The following is a 16,855-nucleotide window of genomic DNA, read 5'->3' as shown; positions in this document are numbered from 1 at the left end:
TGGGAGGGGGTGGGGGAGCTTGGTGAGGGGCAGAGTGCCTCTTGATAGCTCTCTGCGCCAGGCGCGCCCCCTCCCAGTGGTATAGCTAGGGGGGCTGTCCTCTCTGGGCGGCACTCTTTATCAGGGCAGCGGGGGCGAAAGTCATCCCTGCTCCGCTCTTACCTGCACCGAGCGGCACACTCGAGGATCGCCCCGGGCGGCAAAAGGTCTACCTCCGCCACTGCACCCTCTTCACACAGTGAAGTTCAGGACTCGAGTCGGGGTACCACACGGGTGGACGGCGTTCCCCCACATATTTTACAGGGAACTCGATAACTGGAGCAAATGGAGCCACACATTCAGTCTTTGGCTTCCTTTCGTGACTTCACTTCCTGTTGTGACGTCAGCGCCCCCCACCCCCCTTCTTTTTTTAGGACTTGTGCCCTGGTGAAGTTATTTTGTTAGTTGGCATGTAGGGTGGAGCCCATACGGTCTAGTATATAAAATGCACATGAAAAGGAAGCTGGTGTGTGTATTGAGTGAACACCTGTAGATGTTTAGTACAGATGCTATGAACAACTGCATGTAAAATGAGAAAGGGAAGTGTGAGTGTCCTTCGTGGGTGTCTTGGTTGCTATGTGTCAAACCCATGATACTGCACATGATGTATAAGGCACAACACATCTATTTGAGCTGGCATCCAATGTTTTGAGATGTTTAAAACGGTTGCTAAAACGTAATAAACACATAAAAAACCATGAGAACTGCTCTCTAGAAATAATTTCTGTCACTTTTACATAAGCTGAAATGTTTTTGCCATATCCCTTTATGGTATAAATCTATAGGACAAGCCTTTAAGATATGCCCACTGGATTTTGATGCTACCGAGGAGCTCCGGCCCCAGGGGGTGGGAGAGAGGCTATGATGGTAGTGTCAAGCACTTCTGCCGCATTTTATACAGGGGGACGATATTGCATCGCTGCTGCAAAAGCGAAGCCCGGTAACAAAAGCACCCCCCCATGGGTCAAAAACTGGCCCCCACCCTTCCGGCCCACCGGGAAAATGCCCGATGCTCGCTACGGCCAACCTGGCCCTACGTGTCCTGATTGGAGTAGTTCTACTTGCCTAATGCTTCTTGTTTGGCCTTCAAACTCCTTCTCTCGGATTTGTACTTTTCTTTAAATGGTCACTATGTCTGATTTAGCTTTCATCATAGCTATTTCTTTTATGTCTGGAGTTAATCAAGAACTTTCTATTTTCCCCCAAAAATTGGGATAATATTCTTACTTAGAGGCTTTCAGCCAGCCCTCTTCATCCATGAATTTATCACTGTGTGATTCACATTTTTCCTCTGCCCAGTAAAGCATCCATCATTAAGCAGTGGGCCAATCCACTTCAACCAATTGCAAACTTCACCGTGAGCACATGCACACACGAATTAGTTCCCCTAGGTGCCAGGGACTACTATGCCAATGTATGCTTTTTGAGACCAATAAAATATCTTTTTGTTTTGGTCACCGTTTTTTTTTTCTAGATTGACTTGGGCATCTTTCTACGCAATAACGATTTGCACAAACTCTGAAAAAAACACAGTAGACATTGACGAGACAAAAGACTAGCAGTGAATGCCAGACCTGTTGACTTTGCAAATGCTTGTTCGGGAATCCAAGTCTGCATATCTGTTACTGTTTACAAGATCCCTGGATGAGAAGATTCTTTTACCAGTTGCTTTTGTTGGTATTTTGTACAGTCACTCTATGAAGGAACCAGACGAATAGTAAATCAATCTTCCCAAATGTAATAGGCCTCTCACTTCTCGTTTCTTTACCAGGACCAGCATAACAGAAAACCCATTTAGAAGGATACCTATTTTATAAAACGACCTTTAAGAAATGCAATACTACTACAGAAAACAAAACCTCTGTTTGTTTTATGATTGCGTCGAACACTCTATAATATATTGAACATTATTTGTTTTTTAATACCCGTATATGTTGTGAGCGCAGGCTATCTCTTTCAGATTCGTACATAAGGCTGCGGTTATTTTTTCTAACAAACGCACTCATGCCAGGAAAGACTGTGGCATAAGCAACATGAACATGTACTGTCAAAACACAGACACACTTGAGGCTCCACTTAGATCATACACACTTGGATGGCTATCAGCCACACAAGACCTGCTTCCTAATGCGAAGCCATATTGGTGTCCGAAGGAAGAGGTAACCTGCAGAAACATTTTGATGTACCAGGAATTATTTGAGTCAATTTTCATAAGAATTGACAGGTTGCATGCACACAAAGATACAACCGCACACACACTCCTAGTCTGATCATAAGAGAGCCATTAAAGTGACCAGCATTCATCCAGTGCTGGAAGTGAGTAGTAACTTTACCACTTTAGTGATAGAAAAAGAGTGATGTGCATTGAAGGCGTAGTTTACTTGGATTGGTATTCTAACCTAGTCGCTCCCGCTGTGTTTCAGTTCCAAAGCAGTGGCGTAACATAGGCCCCTGCAGTGCCCGAGCTCCAGGGTCCCCCTCTGCACAGTACCCTGGCCTGAGAGGTCTTGACCGAGTCCTGAGGAGGAGCCCCTCCATATTCTTTGCAGGGGGGCCCCCTTGAAGTTTCTTTATACCACTGTTTCAAAGCCACGTCTTGAGGAACAATGTACCCTTGCGTTAAATTCGACTGACATTTGAACCACGACTGGTGGTAATCCAAGGCCTCTGGAAATGGGCAAGCATTAGTTTTATAACTTTCCACCCAGATTAAGCTTTGACTATTGTTATCATCAGGAATTGGCAATTTGTTTCCCTAGAAGGCAATACCATAGGCCTGGATAATTCCCCAACCGTGTTGGTAGCAGAAGCTTCAGAAGAAGGGTGTGGCTAAACATGGTCAATGTAGAGTTCTATTCGATAAGTCAGTGTAAATGTCACTCAAATCTAAATCCATGCTCAGCTCTGCCATGGTTATGCAGATGAGGCTTTCCATTTAAGCCACTGTGGGTTGACTCAGTCTGAACTTCTTGTGCATAAAAACTCTGCCCTCAACACACCTATTTTAGTCCAGTCTCTTTCAACAGACGCTAAGCCTCAGTGATATCATGGTCTAATATTGGTTCCACTAGGAGGTTGTTTGTGGTAACCGATCGCTTGTTAATCTAATTAAGCGATAGGTGAATCTGAACACATCTCTCCCTGTGAGCATAGCACTGAAACAGAGTCCTCTGCTTGTGAAGGAAGTTGATCATGATCAGCCCTGACATTATAATCTCCATGCCCCAACCACCAAAACACCCTGTATTGAAAGCTGTGGTGCTTTGGTTAACCAGAATATATGTCATGTGGGCCAAGCTGGTTAGATGACAATGTGTGAGACAAACCCTCATTAGGTGGGGAAGAGGCAGAATCCAGGAGTCTGGATGCAGCACATGTCATTGGGCATCAGGAGGAGCAGAACCTCCTGGATTCTGCACATTCCATTTTTTGAAAGATAGGTGTCACCCTCCTTACTGTAAATGACCTGGGAAAGTACTGGTCTTCACAACTCAGTAGGTTTTGCAAGGTCAAGTGACTTTTTAAAAAAAGTTAAGGAGATTCCAGCGAAAGAAGAGTGGTGGAATATGTTACATTGTTTACCGATGTTTGATTGTCTTATATGATGTATCTTAAAAATAATAATTTATTCCAACACTAGAAACAATATTATTTAGTTTAATATCTTTATCTTCTTTCTTCTTTTCCCAGATCTTTCCAAAAACAGGCTTACTGAAGTGCCAATGGAAGTGTGCCATTTTGTGTCGCTAGAAGCACTGAACCTATATCACAACTGCATCAAATGCATTCCTGATGCCATAGGACATTTACAGATGCTGACTTACTTGAATGTGGGGTAAGCAAGCAATTCCTTTTTATTATGCCAGTAAAGAACCCGAATATAATTCCTTGTCTGTTCAGATCTACAAGTGTACTGCCAAGATATTTGCACATAATGGTGCAACTGTGGTTTCTTCTGGTCACATGAGGTTGCTTCATTTTTTAATGACTTCACCATTTTAAAACAGATTTGTTTCACTCCTCTGAATCAATATAACTATTGCGGGCTCCCTTCCACAGCATGTACCTTGAAAATCCATGCCACTTGAACACATACTTATCGGTACAGTCACAGCACGGAGCAGTCATTGGGTAATAATGGGGCTTCTTTTATGTTCTAAAGAAACATTTCTGTGTTGTATGTTTCACAAATGAATGGAATGGGGTTAATCAGTTCCTGAAATACAAGTCCATGGCTTTTAGACTATTCAGCTGTGGTAAACTGATAGGAGTGCAGCTTAGATCTGCATGTGGAAGTCCAACCACCTCATTGAGATGGTGAGATCAGCTTCACTCAAAAGCACTGACTGCTTAGGCACTCATTTTAAAGAGTTGTAAGTTTTTTTTTTTTTTAGTCGGCCAGCACTTCACTCAAATCGACTCCACAATGTCTACTACCAACATATCGTCATGGTATCTGGAAGTGGTGTTATATTTCCAGAGTTTAATCGCCTTGACAGTATGTCTTCAGTATTTTAGCATTCAGCCACTTTAAAGCATGGGTTTCTGAGGTAGCATTTGCTGTACATTCACTTGAAGCTTACTTGTAACAAGGAACAACGTCAGCTCTATTGTTTTTAGGAAAGGAAGGTCACTGGAAACTTTCTTGAAGGAATAGGGAGGGACAAGCTCCCCTGGCTCAGACAAGAAGAGATTCAGTTTCCGACAACCGCATAAACATGACAACTTTGCTCCCTCAGAATAAGAGTATATCTCTAGAGTTGTGTGAAAACAATAGACAGCTATTTCACTCAGTCAGCAGTGCATACTTAGTTTCACCAGAATGTAGAGAAATAGAGAGACGGGCGTTTTCAATAAAAAGGTACTAATTGTTGAGCAGTCTTCTTTCTCATGCAAGAGAAATGAATTGCCACAATTGCAATACTTAAAGTAAAGTGCGTACAGTAAAAGTAGTATCATGAAATAATACTGTAAAAGAATTGATATGGTTTCTTAGCCATATGATACTTTAAAATGGATAAAATATATACATACATAAATACATTGACTCACGTACTCAACTGGTGCTTCTAACTAAGCCTACCCCGGTGTACCTGACCTAAGCCTAATACATTGGAAGGGATGAGTAAGTAGCAGTTTAAGTTAAGTTGGTTAAGATTATTTTGCAAAGAATCTGCATCAAGAATTCTCTTAAGGGTTTAGTCAGCTCCGTACCTTGGAAATAGAATGTGGGAGGTCTGGTATCTCTTTCCTCAGGACTCGATATTCCAGCAACCCGCAAGGGTAGGTTGGAAACACCGGAGCTGGATTTTCTCGGCTGGAGAAAAAGACAGTGTCTCTCTGTGCGTCAAACAGGAGGGGCGGCTTCCGTGGGCACTCGCATCAGCTGGGCTCTCGGGCAAGTAGATGGCCTCTCTGCTCCAAACCACCGTGTGTTTGCCTTAGGCAACTGTTGGTATTTTATACCTGGAAGGTGCCGGGTTTGACGTAAGGTTGGACATAAGACGTCACTAACAGTTCTTTCTGGACTTCAGGAGTTCTTGTTCAAATCAAAACAAAAGAAGGGGGGTTTTCCCGGGCTGCTGGGGGCTTGGTTTGTTTAAAGAACGCGTTGTGCTTTCTAGGAGTCGATGGGAGTAGCCGTGCTGTGCTTTGGATTGCATGGGCTATTACTGAATATGGATCTGATTCTTATGCCTTTATCAGGATATTATTGATTATAACCTCACACAGGCATAAATCGGGAATATAGAATTAGGGTCCTAGATATAAACACGACAATACTATCACTGACTAAGGGAAAATTGGAACTCTGCCTCCTTGAACCTGATTGAATGGGACGGCCTGAAGGTAGTGGTCAGAGGGGCGACTATAGGACAATTAGTGGGGGACAGACAAGAGGTGCATCGGAAACCTTGCAATGTAGAGAACCGACTGAAAGTACTGGAAAGGGAGGCCGCCCTTTACCCTGGGATGAGTGGAGAGCTACAAACTGCTCATATAGACCATGCTGAAAGGTTAGAAACACTACGGACGATAGATTATGGGGAATACCTATGCCGACAACACACTGAAGCTGATAAATCTGGCACACTACTTGCTTGACTAGTGAGAGATCAACCGGACCCACCGAACATAACTCAGATTCGTAACCTGACAGGCTCCTTGGTCCACACACAAGCGGAAATAAACGTGGCGTTCCATGATCACCTTCAGGCTCTCTATTTACCCTCCGTGCCAGAAGACAATGTACGGATGGAAGAGTTCTTACAGGGACTCCCCTTCCTGGTGCTGACGGACGATACAAAGAAGGACATTGACGCCCCCATTACTCAGCATGAGATACGAGCAGCGATCAAAAGCCTAAACCGTAACAAAACACCTGGCATGGACGGACTTCCTGTGGAGTTTTACCTAACCTACTCGGAAATCCTAGTACCAGTACTGGAGACGTTCTACAGAGTGGCATTCGAAGCAGGCCACCTGCCGGAATCCACCATGCAGGCGCTGGTTACAGCTATACCTAAGCCTGGCCGTGACATGCTAGACATGGCCAACTATAAGCCTCTCTCCTTGCTCTCATCCGAATATAAGATGCTTAGTAAAGCTCTGGCCAATCGTATACAATCCCACCTTCCCGCACTCATACACCAGGACCAATGTGGAGTTCCTCCCTGGTCGCAGCACGTCGCTGAATACTCGTAGATTGCACTCTATAATGACAGCAATTCCACGCGAGTTTCCTTGAGCGGGGTGTATAGCACTCGACCTTAAACAGGCATTTGATTCCTTATCCTGAGTATTTATGTTTGAGTTCCTGAAGCGATTTGGCTTCCCGGATAACTTTCTGAAGTGGGTTTGCTTACTATATACTTATCCCACAGCTTGGGCTCGCACTGACCGGCATATCTCAGAAGGTTACACAGTGCACAGAGGTTGCCCCTTGTCCCCTCTCTTGTTCATGCTGGCTCTTGAACCCCTGGCCCTGGCCCACCGGAGCACAGCGGACTGCAAGGGCATCCCTATAGACGGGGACGCAACACCTGATATCTGTCTACACGGACGACATTTTATTGTATTTGCCAAGCCATGCCTTCCCTGGACCGGAAACAAGTGTCCGAGGACCGGTTTCTGGCATTTAAGCCGTCTTCAGCCCGGCTTGCTTGAATCCAGTTGCAAAGTGAGCTATTTATAGTGCCATGGAATTGCCTGTTAGCAAGTTGGAGTTTAGATCCATGTCTCTCATGTGGTAAGATGCATGCAAACTCTCAGGTTATAGTCTGCGGCTTTCATTGGGTGAACACATGTCCATATTCCGTAATGTTTTGACACAAGTCCCAGATAAAGCAACTGGAAAAAGTAATCCAGGGAAGAGCAAGGAGATTAAGTGATGTACTGAAGGTAAACACATCAATGACCCCAGAATAGAAAACAGAAATGTAGCGAGTGTTCAACTTCGTGAAAGCATTAAAAAGCATACAATAATATTCTCCTGATGCTTTTCTATTCCCAGCAGAGCATCACTCGCTGAAATTAAATAACCGGTTTGTTTACAGGATATAAACATTGTAGCTTAATGTACAGCTCATTGCAAAAACCTACGCATAGTGTGTTACTCTACAATCCCTCATGACTTTGGACACCTTTGATTGGCTTTTGCTCATTTGTGCTGTTTCTCAGCCACTCCTCTTCAGTAATCAACGTGGCACCAGTTATGAACATAGCCTAAACAATACCAGTTTTCAACTTTTGTTTCTTTGTGGAAAAAACTAGCAAGGCCTGGTTTAAGAATGGAACCACAATACTGTTTCACAAGAGTCTGGACAACCTATACCTTTCTTTATGGCCATCTAGTGTTGTATTTGCCTAATATAGTCTCTGTTTGGCAACAAATAGTAAGCAAATGTTCCCCTAGCTCTATCTGAATAACACTATAATATCCCTAAGCAGTCACTTGCAGTAGATAATAGTTCCCTTTGCAGAATCTTGCAGCGATAAAGTACCCATTGTAATATTTTTCCAAAAGATAAACTCATTCCTTGGCTTTCCTGTTTTCTGTTTCTATTTGTTGTGAATTCTGGTGAGGCTTTTTCAGTGTTTTTCACATTTTTAAAAGATTTAAAATCAGCAGTTATCGGTGTTTACTCTTTTCTTTACTTTATACAAAACCATGGAATGGTGTTTTCTTGGTGCTCATAAAAAATGTGGCTTTTATTGCTTCCTTCCATCGGCCATTCCTACTGTTGACTCTCTCACCCTTTTTTCTTGTTCCTAATTCTCTTCAAAGTACAGTTTCCTTGAATTGGCTCTTCCAAGTAACTTAACTGTTTCCATCACCTCCCTATCTCATTTCCCAGTGCTCAAACTATTTTTTCAGTGACCCAGTTCCACTCTATGTCCTGAATGCATATGGATGGTGATTTGTCGAGTGGATGAAGAACAGCCGCCTAAAACTGAACTCAGACAAGACGGAAGTCCTCATCCTTGGATCAGCACCATGTGCCTGGGACGACTCCTGGTGGCCCCCGGCCCTAGGCTGCGCACCAAAACCAACGGACCACGCATGCAACCTGGGCTTCATCCTCGACTCCTCCCTGTCGATGACCAGACAAGTCAACGCCGTCTCGTCTTCATGCTTCAACATCCTACGCATGCTCCGAAAGATCTTCAGATGGATCCCCACCGAAACCAGGAAGACGGTCACCCAGGCTCTTGTCACCAGCCGACTAGACTACGGAAACACCCTCTACACTGGAACCACAGCCAAACTTCAGAAAAGACTCCAATGCATCCAGAACGCCTCCGCACGACTCATCCTGGACATCCCCCGCCACAGCCACATCTCCAGACACCTGGGAGACCTGCATTGGCTCCCCGTCAGCAAAAGAATCACGTTCCGCCTCCTCACCCACGCACACAAAGCCCTCCACGACCTGGGCCCCAGGTACCTTAACAACCGCAGAACCTTCTACACTCCCACCCGCCAACTACGATCGACCAACCACTTCCTCTTCGCCGTCCCATGCATCCGAAGAACCACCATGGGAGGAAGATCCTTTTCCTACCTGGCAGCCAAGACCTGGAATTCCCTCCCTATCCACCTCCGCCTCACCCAAGACCACCTCTCCTTCAGGAAGCAACTGAAGACCTGGCTGTCCAAGCAGTAGCGGATCCCCCCCCTCCCCCCCCCCCCCCCCCAGTGCCTTGAGACCCTCCGGGTGAGTAGCGCGCTATACAAATTTCTTGATTGATTTGCTTGCACCCCATAAAGTTTAGATTACAGCAGATAAACACGTTACTGGTGAGAATTTTAAACCCCTTCCTTCTGCTCTATTCATCAGACAAATGACAAAGTTTGACTGAATGAAGATTTTGTACTTGGGAAACTATATATTGTGGGGTGTTGGTGCACTTTTAGAGCTAACCAATATAACATTGCCCCTTTCTTTGTCTCACAATATCAAGAAAGGATTGGGTTTATAAATGTAGTAGTATCTTGTCCAGGTTCATTACTGTTCTGCATGGTCATAGGGTAGTCATCTTCTGAGGAATTAATCTGCAGACTGTTGGCTGTTCGGTCTTTGGTGGCAGCACAGCAAACCATGCTGTTGTGTCGCTAAGCTAGTAAAGCAACTTCATGACCTGGAGGATGCCTTGGGTTGTTTCTTTGAGCAATTAATACCATGAATAAAGTTTCTTTTTCATTGTTGACCCATGTCTAAGGGATTTTGTTTGTTTGAAAGCCAACAGAAGCTCAACTCCACCCTCAACCGCAATGCCCCCTCCACCTCGACCGACGGTAACCTCTCAGTCCAAGAACTACACAGATGGCTCTCCAACTGCGCGGAAGAACTTGCACCCCTTCGCAACCTTGACGAACCGCACCCCAGAAAGGCCACCTGGTTCACCGCCATCCTCCAAGAATCCAGACGCACCTGCAGATGTCTTGAGAAGAATTGGTGAAACAGCAAAACCTCAGAAGACTGCACCACATACAGAAACGCCATGACCGAATACCACAAATGCATCAGATCAAGCAAACAAACCTTCATCCTGCGCATGATCACCACCAACTTCAGCAACCCAAAGTAGCTCTTCAGCATCATCCAAGAATTCACCAAACCACCCAGTGAGGCCACGGACATCACCCTCTCCCAGGACCTCTGCAACAAGCTAAACTCCTACCTCCACCTGAAAATCCTGTCCCTTTACGACAACTTCAATTAACAAACACTGGACTCCGAAACTACTCACCCCTCCAACAACGCCAACCAATCCACCATCTCCGCCTGGACCCCAGCTACCACCGAAGACACGGAATCGACCATGAAGGGCATCCATTCAGGAGCACCAATGGACCCCTGCCCTCTGCCCATATTTCACAGAGCCGCCCCCGCACCGGAACTATGATGCATCATCAACACCATCTTCGAAACCAGCACCTTCCCCGACGACTGGAAACGAGCAGAAGTCAAGCCCCTGCTCAAAAAGCCCTCGGCAGACCCTCCGGCCGTCAAGAACTACCATCCCATCTCCCTCCTCCCCTTTGCAGCCAAAGTCACAGAGAAGGCTGTCAACGCCCAACGTACAAAGTTCATCAAAGAGAACTCCATCCTCGACCCCTCCCTATATGGATTCCACTGCAACCACAGCACAGAGACCGCACTACTTGCCACCACAGATGACATCTGCACCCTCCTCTACCAAGGCCACACTGTGGCCCTGATCCTACTCGACCTCTCCGCAGCTTTCAACACCATCTCCCACCGCACATTCGCTGCTAGACTCCAAGACACCGGCATACAGGGAATTGCCCTCAAATGGCTCTGCTCCTTCCTCACTGGCAGAACCCAAAGGATCAGACTGACACTCTTCCTCTCCGCACCCACAGAGATGAACTGCGGAGTACCCCAAGGATCGTCACTCAGCACAAAACTCTTCAACAACTACGTAGCCCCCCCTCATCAGACAGCACAGTCTCAACATAGTCTCCTATGCCGATGACACCCAGCTCATCCTCTCCTCCACCAAGGATCCTGTCACCACCAGACTCCACTTTCAAGAAGGGATGAAGGATGTCGCTTCCTGGTTGAGCAGCAGCTACCTGAAGCACAACTCGGAGAAGACGGAGGTCCTTGTCCTCGTACCCTCTCGTACTGCATGAGACAACAGCTGGTGGCCCACCGCCCTCGGAAGCCTCCCCACCCCCATGGGCCATGATCAGAACCGCCGTCGCCTCCACCTGCTTCAACACCCTCCGCATCCTTCACAAGCCCTTTAATGGATCCCCCCTGAATAAAAAAAGATTGTCGCCCGTGCACTCTTAAACAGCAGACTGGACTACGGAAATGCACTCTACGCCATCAAGTCTATGCTCCGCAAACTCCAGACAATACAGAACACCACAGCCAGACTCATCCTCGGCATCCCTCGACATTAACACATCACCCAAGTCCTGCAAGACTTCCACTGGCTCCCCGTCGAGAAAAAGGTAACCTTCATGATACCCACGCCTACAAATGCCTCCAAAACTCCGGGCCCCAATACCTCAATGAGAGAATCTCCTTACACATACTCAAGTGAAACCTACGATCCTCTGCCCTCGCCGAAACCCCACGCATCCGGAGAACCAGAACGGGCAAAAGAGCCTTCTCCTACATTGCGGCCAAAATCTGGAACACGCTCCCGATCGACATCAGGTGCGCCCCCTCTCATAACATCTTCAAGAAGACCCTCAAGACCTGGCTCTTCTATGGAAAGGAGTTGCTTGACCCCCCCTCGGTCCCCCCCCCCAGCTCCTTGAGACCCGCACGGGTGAGTAGTGTGCTTTACAATTCCCTGATTGATGGATTGAATAGATAAAAAGAAAGAAATCGTATTAAATCCGATTGTGACTCTGTTATAGTTAGTAACCCCAAAGGTAGGAATTCTTCAAATATTAGCTCCCTAATAACTTTCCACTCATTTGGCAAATCATCACAAAACCTTCCAGACCTATAGCATTTTCTACATTTGAGATGATGCAAATCTTTGTGGTGATTCATTAAGAGGTTACGAAGATAAGAGGGTCCCAAAACGCATTTTTTCGACAATTCATTTTCCATAGACTATTTTATTTGACGTAGTGCGAGAACGGCTGAATGGATTTACATAAAATTTGGCAGGATTATACATTATGGTGCAGAGATGATGATTTTTGGGGACTGCAGTTAAGTAAAGTATTTTTTAAGTTATGAGGCATTTAAACTTAGTGTTATCTGTCACCACAGTCCTTTTATGAAACGTCACAAACTTTTGTGACACTACAGCAGTAGAGGGTTGTAAGCTTACTTAGAAGTATTTTTAAAAAGTAAATACATTTCCCTACCTACTACAACTTTAGTAAAATGGTAATGGATATGGACTTGCCATTTAACTAAATATAAGGGCCTAACACTGAACACAGCCAAAGTGTATTTGAAACAATATGGCTGCATTTTCACTCTCTAAAACGGCCATTACCCAATTTTATATTGGCTTGTCATCACCATGTACAATGGTATACTGCAAACTTATCATGGTATACCATGGCCCAAAATATCACAAATGCCTAGCTATATTATTGGCTTGCGGTACCACGGCAATACCAAGCTATATAGTTTTCCACTCTACGCTATTCTACTGTTCGGCACTCCAGTCTACTCTATTCCACTGTATGCCACTCCACTCTGTTATTTCACTGTATGACACTCCACTGTACGCTACTCCACACTATGCCACTCCAGTGTATAGCACCCTACTCTATGCTACCTCATTCTACGCTATTCAATTGGACGCCACTCCAATTTACACTACTCGGCGGTATGCTATTACTCTGTTCCCCACACCACTGTATGCCACTCCAGTCTACATCACTCCATTACATGCCACTCCACTGTACACTAGTCCACTATACACTATTACAGTCTACGCCACTCCACTTTACAACACTCCGCTCTTCGCCACTCCACTATGTGCACTGTATGCCACTATGCTATACTCTACTCCAATATATGCTTTTTCTCTATACACCATTCCACTGAATGCTACTTCACTCTATGCTATTCCACTGTATGCCACTCCACTCCATTCTACGCTATTGCATTGGACATCACTCCTCTGTATGCCACTCCTTGTATGATTTTACACTTTACCCTTTTCCAGTGTATACCACTCCAGTCTACACCACTTCACTGTACACTACTACGCTGTACTCAATTCCGCTATACACTATTCCAGGCTACGCCACTCTTCTGTACACCACTCCACTCTACTCCAGTACATACCACTCCACTATATGTTACTCCACTGTATGCCACCCCAGTGGTTCACCACTCTATTCTACACTAGTCCATTGGATACCACTCCACATGGTTCCATTCCACTCCACTCCTCCATGCCACTCTACAACACACCAGTACACTCTATTGTATTCTACTCCACACTACGTTACACCACTCAACTCTACTCCACTTTTCAAGACTTTACCTCACTGTACGCTACTGTACAACAGTGCACACTACGCAGCTCCACTATTTCACATGCTACTGTACTCTATGAATCTCCACTCTCCTACATTGCATTCCACTCAACCACATCTTCCTCCAGTCTATGCCCCTTCGCTCGATTGTACAACACTGTACTATACTGTATGCCACTGTACAACACTTTACTTCACTCTGCTCTGTGATACTAGAGTCCACTATACAACACTGTACGCAGCTCTTTGTGTTCCACTGCATTCCCCCTTTACTCCACTCAGCTCTGACACAGTACTCCACTCCACTCCAATGCATGCCACGCCACTGTACACCACTCTGCCACTGTTCTCTATAACATTATATGTCAATCCACTCTACAACACTGTACTGTACGAAATCAACTAGACTGTATGCCACACTACTGCCGTCTACATCACTTTCCAATATTATAGGACACCCAACTAAACTCTACAGTACAGCACTCTACTCCAATTTGACACTTTACTCCACTGTATTTCATGCCTCTCCACACAGCTGCACTCCACGCTGACACTCTACTCTACCCGACTTCAGTGTACTCCATGCCACTATACTCCACTCTACTACACTTTATCCCACTCTGTTACTGTACTATACTCCGCTCTACGCAGCTCCACTGTCCAACACTCTACTTGACTGTATGCAACCCGACTCTACAACAAAGTACTATGCTCTAAGCCACTCTGACGCTCTTCTTCACTCTATGCCCCTCCACTCTGCCCCACTGCATGACACTCGATGTCACACCACTCAACTTCTCTCTACGATATGCCACTCCACTAAGATACAGCACTCCACTCTGACACTATCCTCCACTGTACTCTGTGACACTCCACTTGATGATACTCCACTCTGACACGCTACTTCACTCTTCTCCTCTCTAAAACATTATGCCACTCTATCACAGTCTACGAAACCCTACTCTACTGCCCAACATGCCATTCCACTGTAAAACTGGCTGCTCTAGTCTAAGATACTTGACTTCACTGTATGTGCCACCATGCCAGTACACTATATAACGCTTTACTTCACTGTACGATAAACTACGCCACTCCACTCTACTTAATTCCAATCAACAGTACTCCACTCTGACATAAACTTTACAACACTCTCCTCCACTGTACTGTACCACCCTCAACATAACTCTCCACTCATGAAACTGGACTCTATTTGAAAAAACAAAGGTTAAAGCTTAGTTATAGTTGGGTAAACTTATTTTCCCTATAATAATCATAGGTATAACTTTCATTTACAATTTATTCTTCATCTTCAAATTTTAAATAGGAACGGACTTTGCTACACACTCTTTTCAGCTCACCAACCAGACAATGCTGATTATAACTCGCCACTATACCATGCACCATGTTGTGACAAATAATGTCATTTGAAAAGTTATGTGTTGTTACGAATGATTTGATTTTACAGGCAATAAGTGATGTAATATTCAATTTCTTTCTTTTGAAAACAAAGTTTGAAAATCGCTGTAAAAAATACAACTGAAGTCCACAACGAATAAACACTAAAATGGGAAAGCCCAGATAGCTGTTTGTTTGAGAGTGAATTTATTAAAAATATAGGATAGAGAACACATGCATGTTGCCATCAAAAGACTTTGGAATTATAGTTGCTGGACTCTCACATGTTGGAATTCCTATGCAGACTCCACTTCTAAGCTTTCCAGGAGTGCAGACTACCAGCAGGACTAATGTGAGCTGAGAAAAATGTACAGAAGGGACATCCCCCTCGAAAAGATAAGTGCTGTCAGTAGTAGTTTCTCCTCTTATGATGAGACGAGGCATATTCTCCAACTGCAACTTGGCAGTGCCCATCCTGATACCAAGGAGGTATGTCAAGTAAGGGTAGGACAGATAAAGTAACACGGGTGTGCTTTTTCTGGCTAACAGTGTATCTATTCATTGTGCTTCCTCCTTCCTAGTGGTGGTTTGGCGAGGCAGTATCTGAAAGAACAGGAATCAATGTCCTGGGATCATGGGACCCCCTATCGTGAAGCTCTATCTTGACAGCAAACGCTACTAAACGCTCTCACAAATCGCGAATTCATTCATTCATTCATTCAAATGCACCCTAGGGAGAAATAAGATTGAGGATGCCCCAGTCTACATGATATTTGAAGCTGGATGACCTAAAACGATATTTTATTGTTGAATTGTGCAAGCTTAAAGTGAGCAGCATACAGCTCACTGAGCGCCATATCTTTGAGATTTGGAATTCCCCGGCCAACCAATGGTCTTTGCAGGCATGCAGTTGAGAGAAAAGTTGTCCAGTGTCAGAGACAAATAACTGCCAACTCTCTCCTGCCTCCCTCGGATTTGTGAAGACCTGAGTGTTGTGGATGAAAATTGATGTGACTATAAGCCACCATTCTGCCATTTCACGCGTGTGTCTAGAAACTCAGTTCTTTCCCACCAGGGAAATGAGAGCCTCCTCGAATATTTTTGGGTTTTGCCTGCACAGCCCTTGCGCTGTGCTTGAGAAAGCTATTGTTTTTAATATAAACTTAAGGTGACTTAAATCCTGCTGCCTCTCTTTCCTGCCTTCTCATTGGTTCCTGTGCGTGCTACTTACGTTTCCTCCATTTCTATTGGCTGTGGCATATTTTCCTGCATTTACCAATGTTAGTTCCTCATCTGCTTCTCCTATCAGTTACCCATAGCCGAAATACTGTTAATATCCGCTTTGGTGGAACTATTATTTCAAGCTAAGTTTTGCCTTTTTTTGCTTTTTACTCTTGCAGCATATTTATATAACAATTTATTCCCTGGAGAGATTACGTGATTTGCATAGAATCGCAGGATGTTGAGCCGCCGAGACTCAAACAGGGAACCCCAGTTCTCAAGCCAGCAGCTCTGGCCACTGCGCCACATCCTCTCCACTATCATGTTATTTGTCAGGGAGATATTTCCTTCTCCTGGACAATGATTGATGAAAACAGCTCTTTAGTCATCACATAGGCAAAACCGATGCATTGCTGATCTTGCTTTGATTGTTGTTACATAATTGCAATAAATAACTGGATTCAGAATCTAGCATTCACACCAATGGTCAGTGTATCACTGGCACAATTTTTAAACAAGAGCCTTAACAGGGATGCCAGCCCATAATTGAAAAAACTGTAGTCTTCAAGGTACTTCCTTACAATGTTTACCTGGTAAAATCAAATAATTACTATAGAGTTAAAGCATGTGCTTTAGTTTCACAGATGTCTGAATCAGTGCATTTATTCTGCACAAGCTGCAAACTAACCAAATGTGCTTCAA

The 16,855-nt window shown here is 44.8% G+C and overlaps 1 protein-coding gene across 3 annotated transcripts in view; it reads left to right on the top strand.

Annotated features, from left to right (window-relative positions):
• Positions 1–16,855, top strand: part of LRCH1 (leucine rich repeats and calponin homology domain containing 1) — a 798,407-nt gene that overhangs the window by 346,701 nt on the left and 434,851 nt on the right. For all 3 annotated transcript variants that reach the window (XM_086934995.1, XM_086934996.1, XM_086934994.1), the window contains exon 2: positions 3,730–3,874. In XM_086934995.1, coding sequence (XP_086791121.1) covers positions 3,730–3,874 — 145 coding nt within the window. The remainder of the gene's footprint in view (positions 1–3,729; positions 3,875–16,855) is intronic.

The sequence above is a fragment of the Lissotriton vulgaris genome, chromosome 8 (assembly GCF_964263255.1).
Source record: "Lissotriton vulgaris chromosome 8, aLisVul1.2, whole genome shotgun sequence".
Classification (NCBI taxonomy): Eukaryota; Metazoa; Chordata; class Amphibia; order Caudata; family Salamandridae; genus Lissotriton; species Lissotriton vulgaris.
The sequence above is the reverse complement of the archived record's forward strand: the minus strand, read 5'-3'. Positions and strand labels throughout refer to the sequence as shown.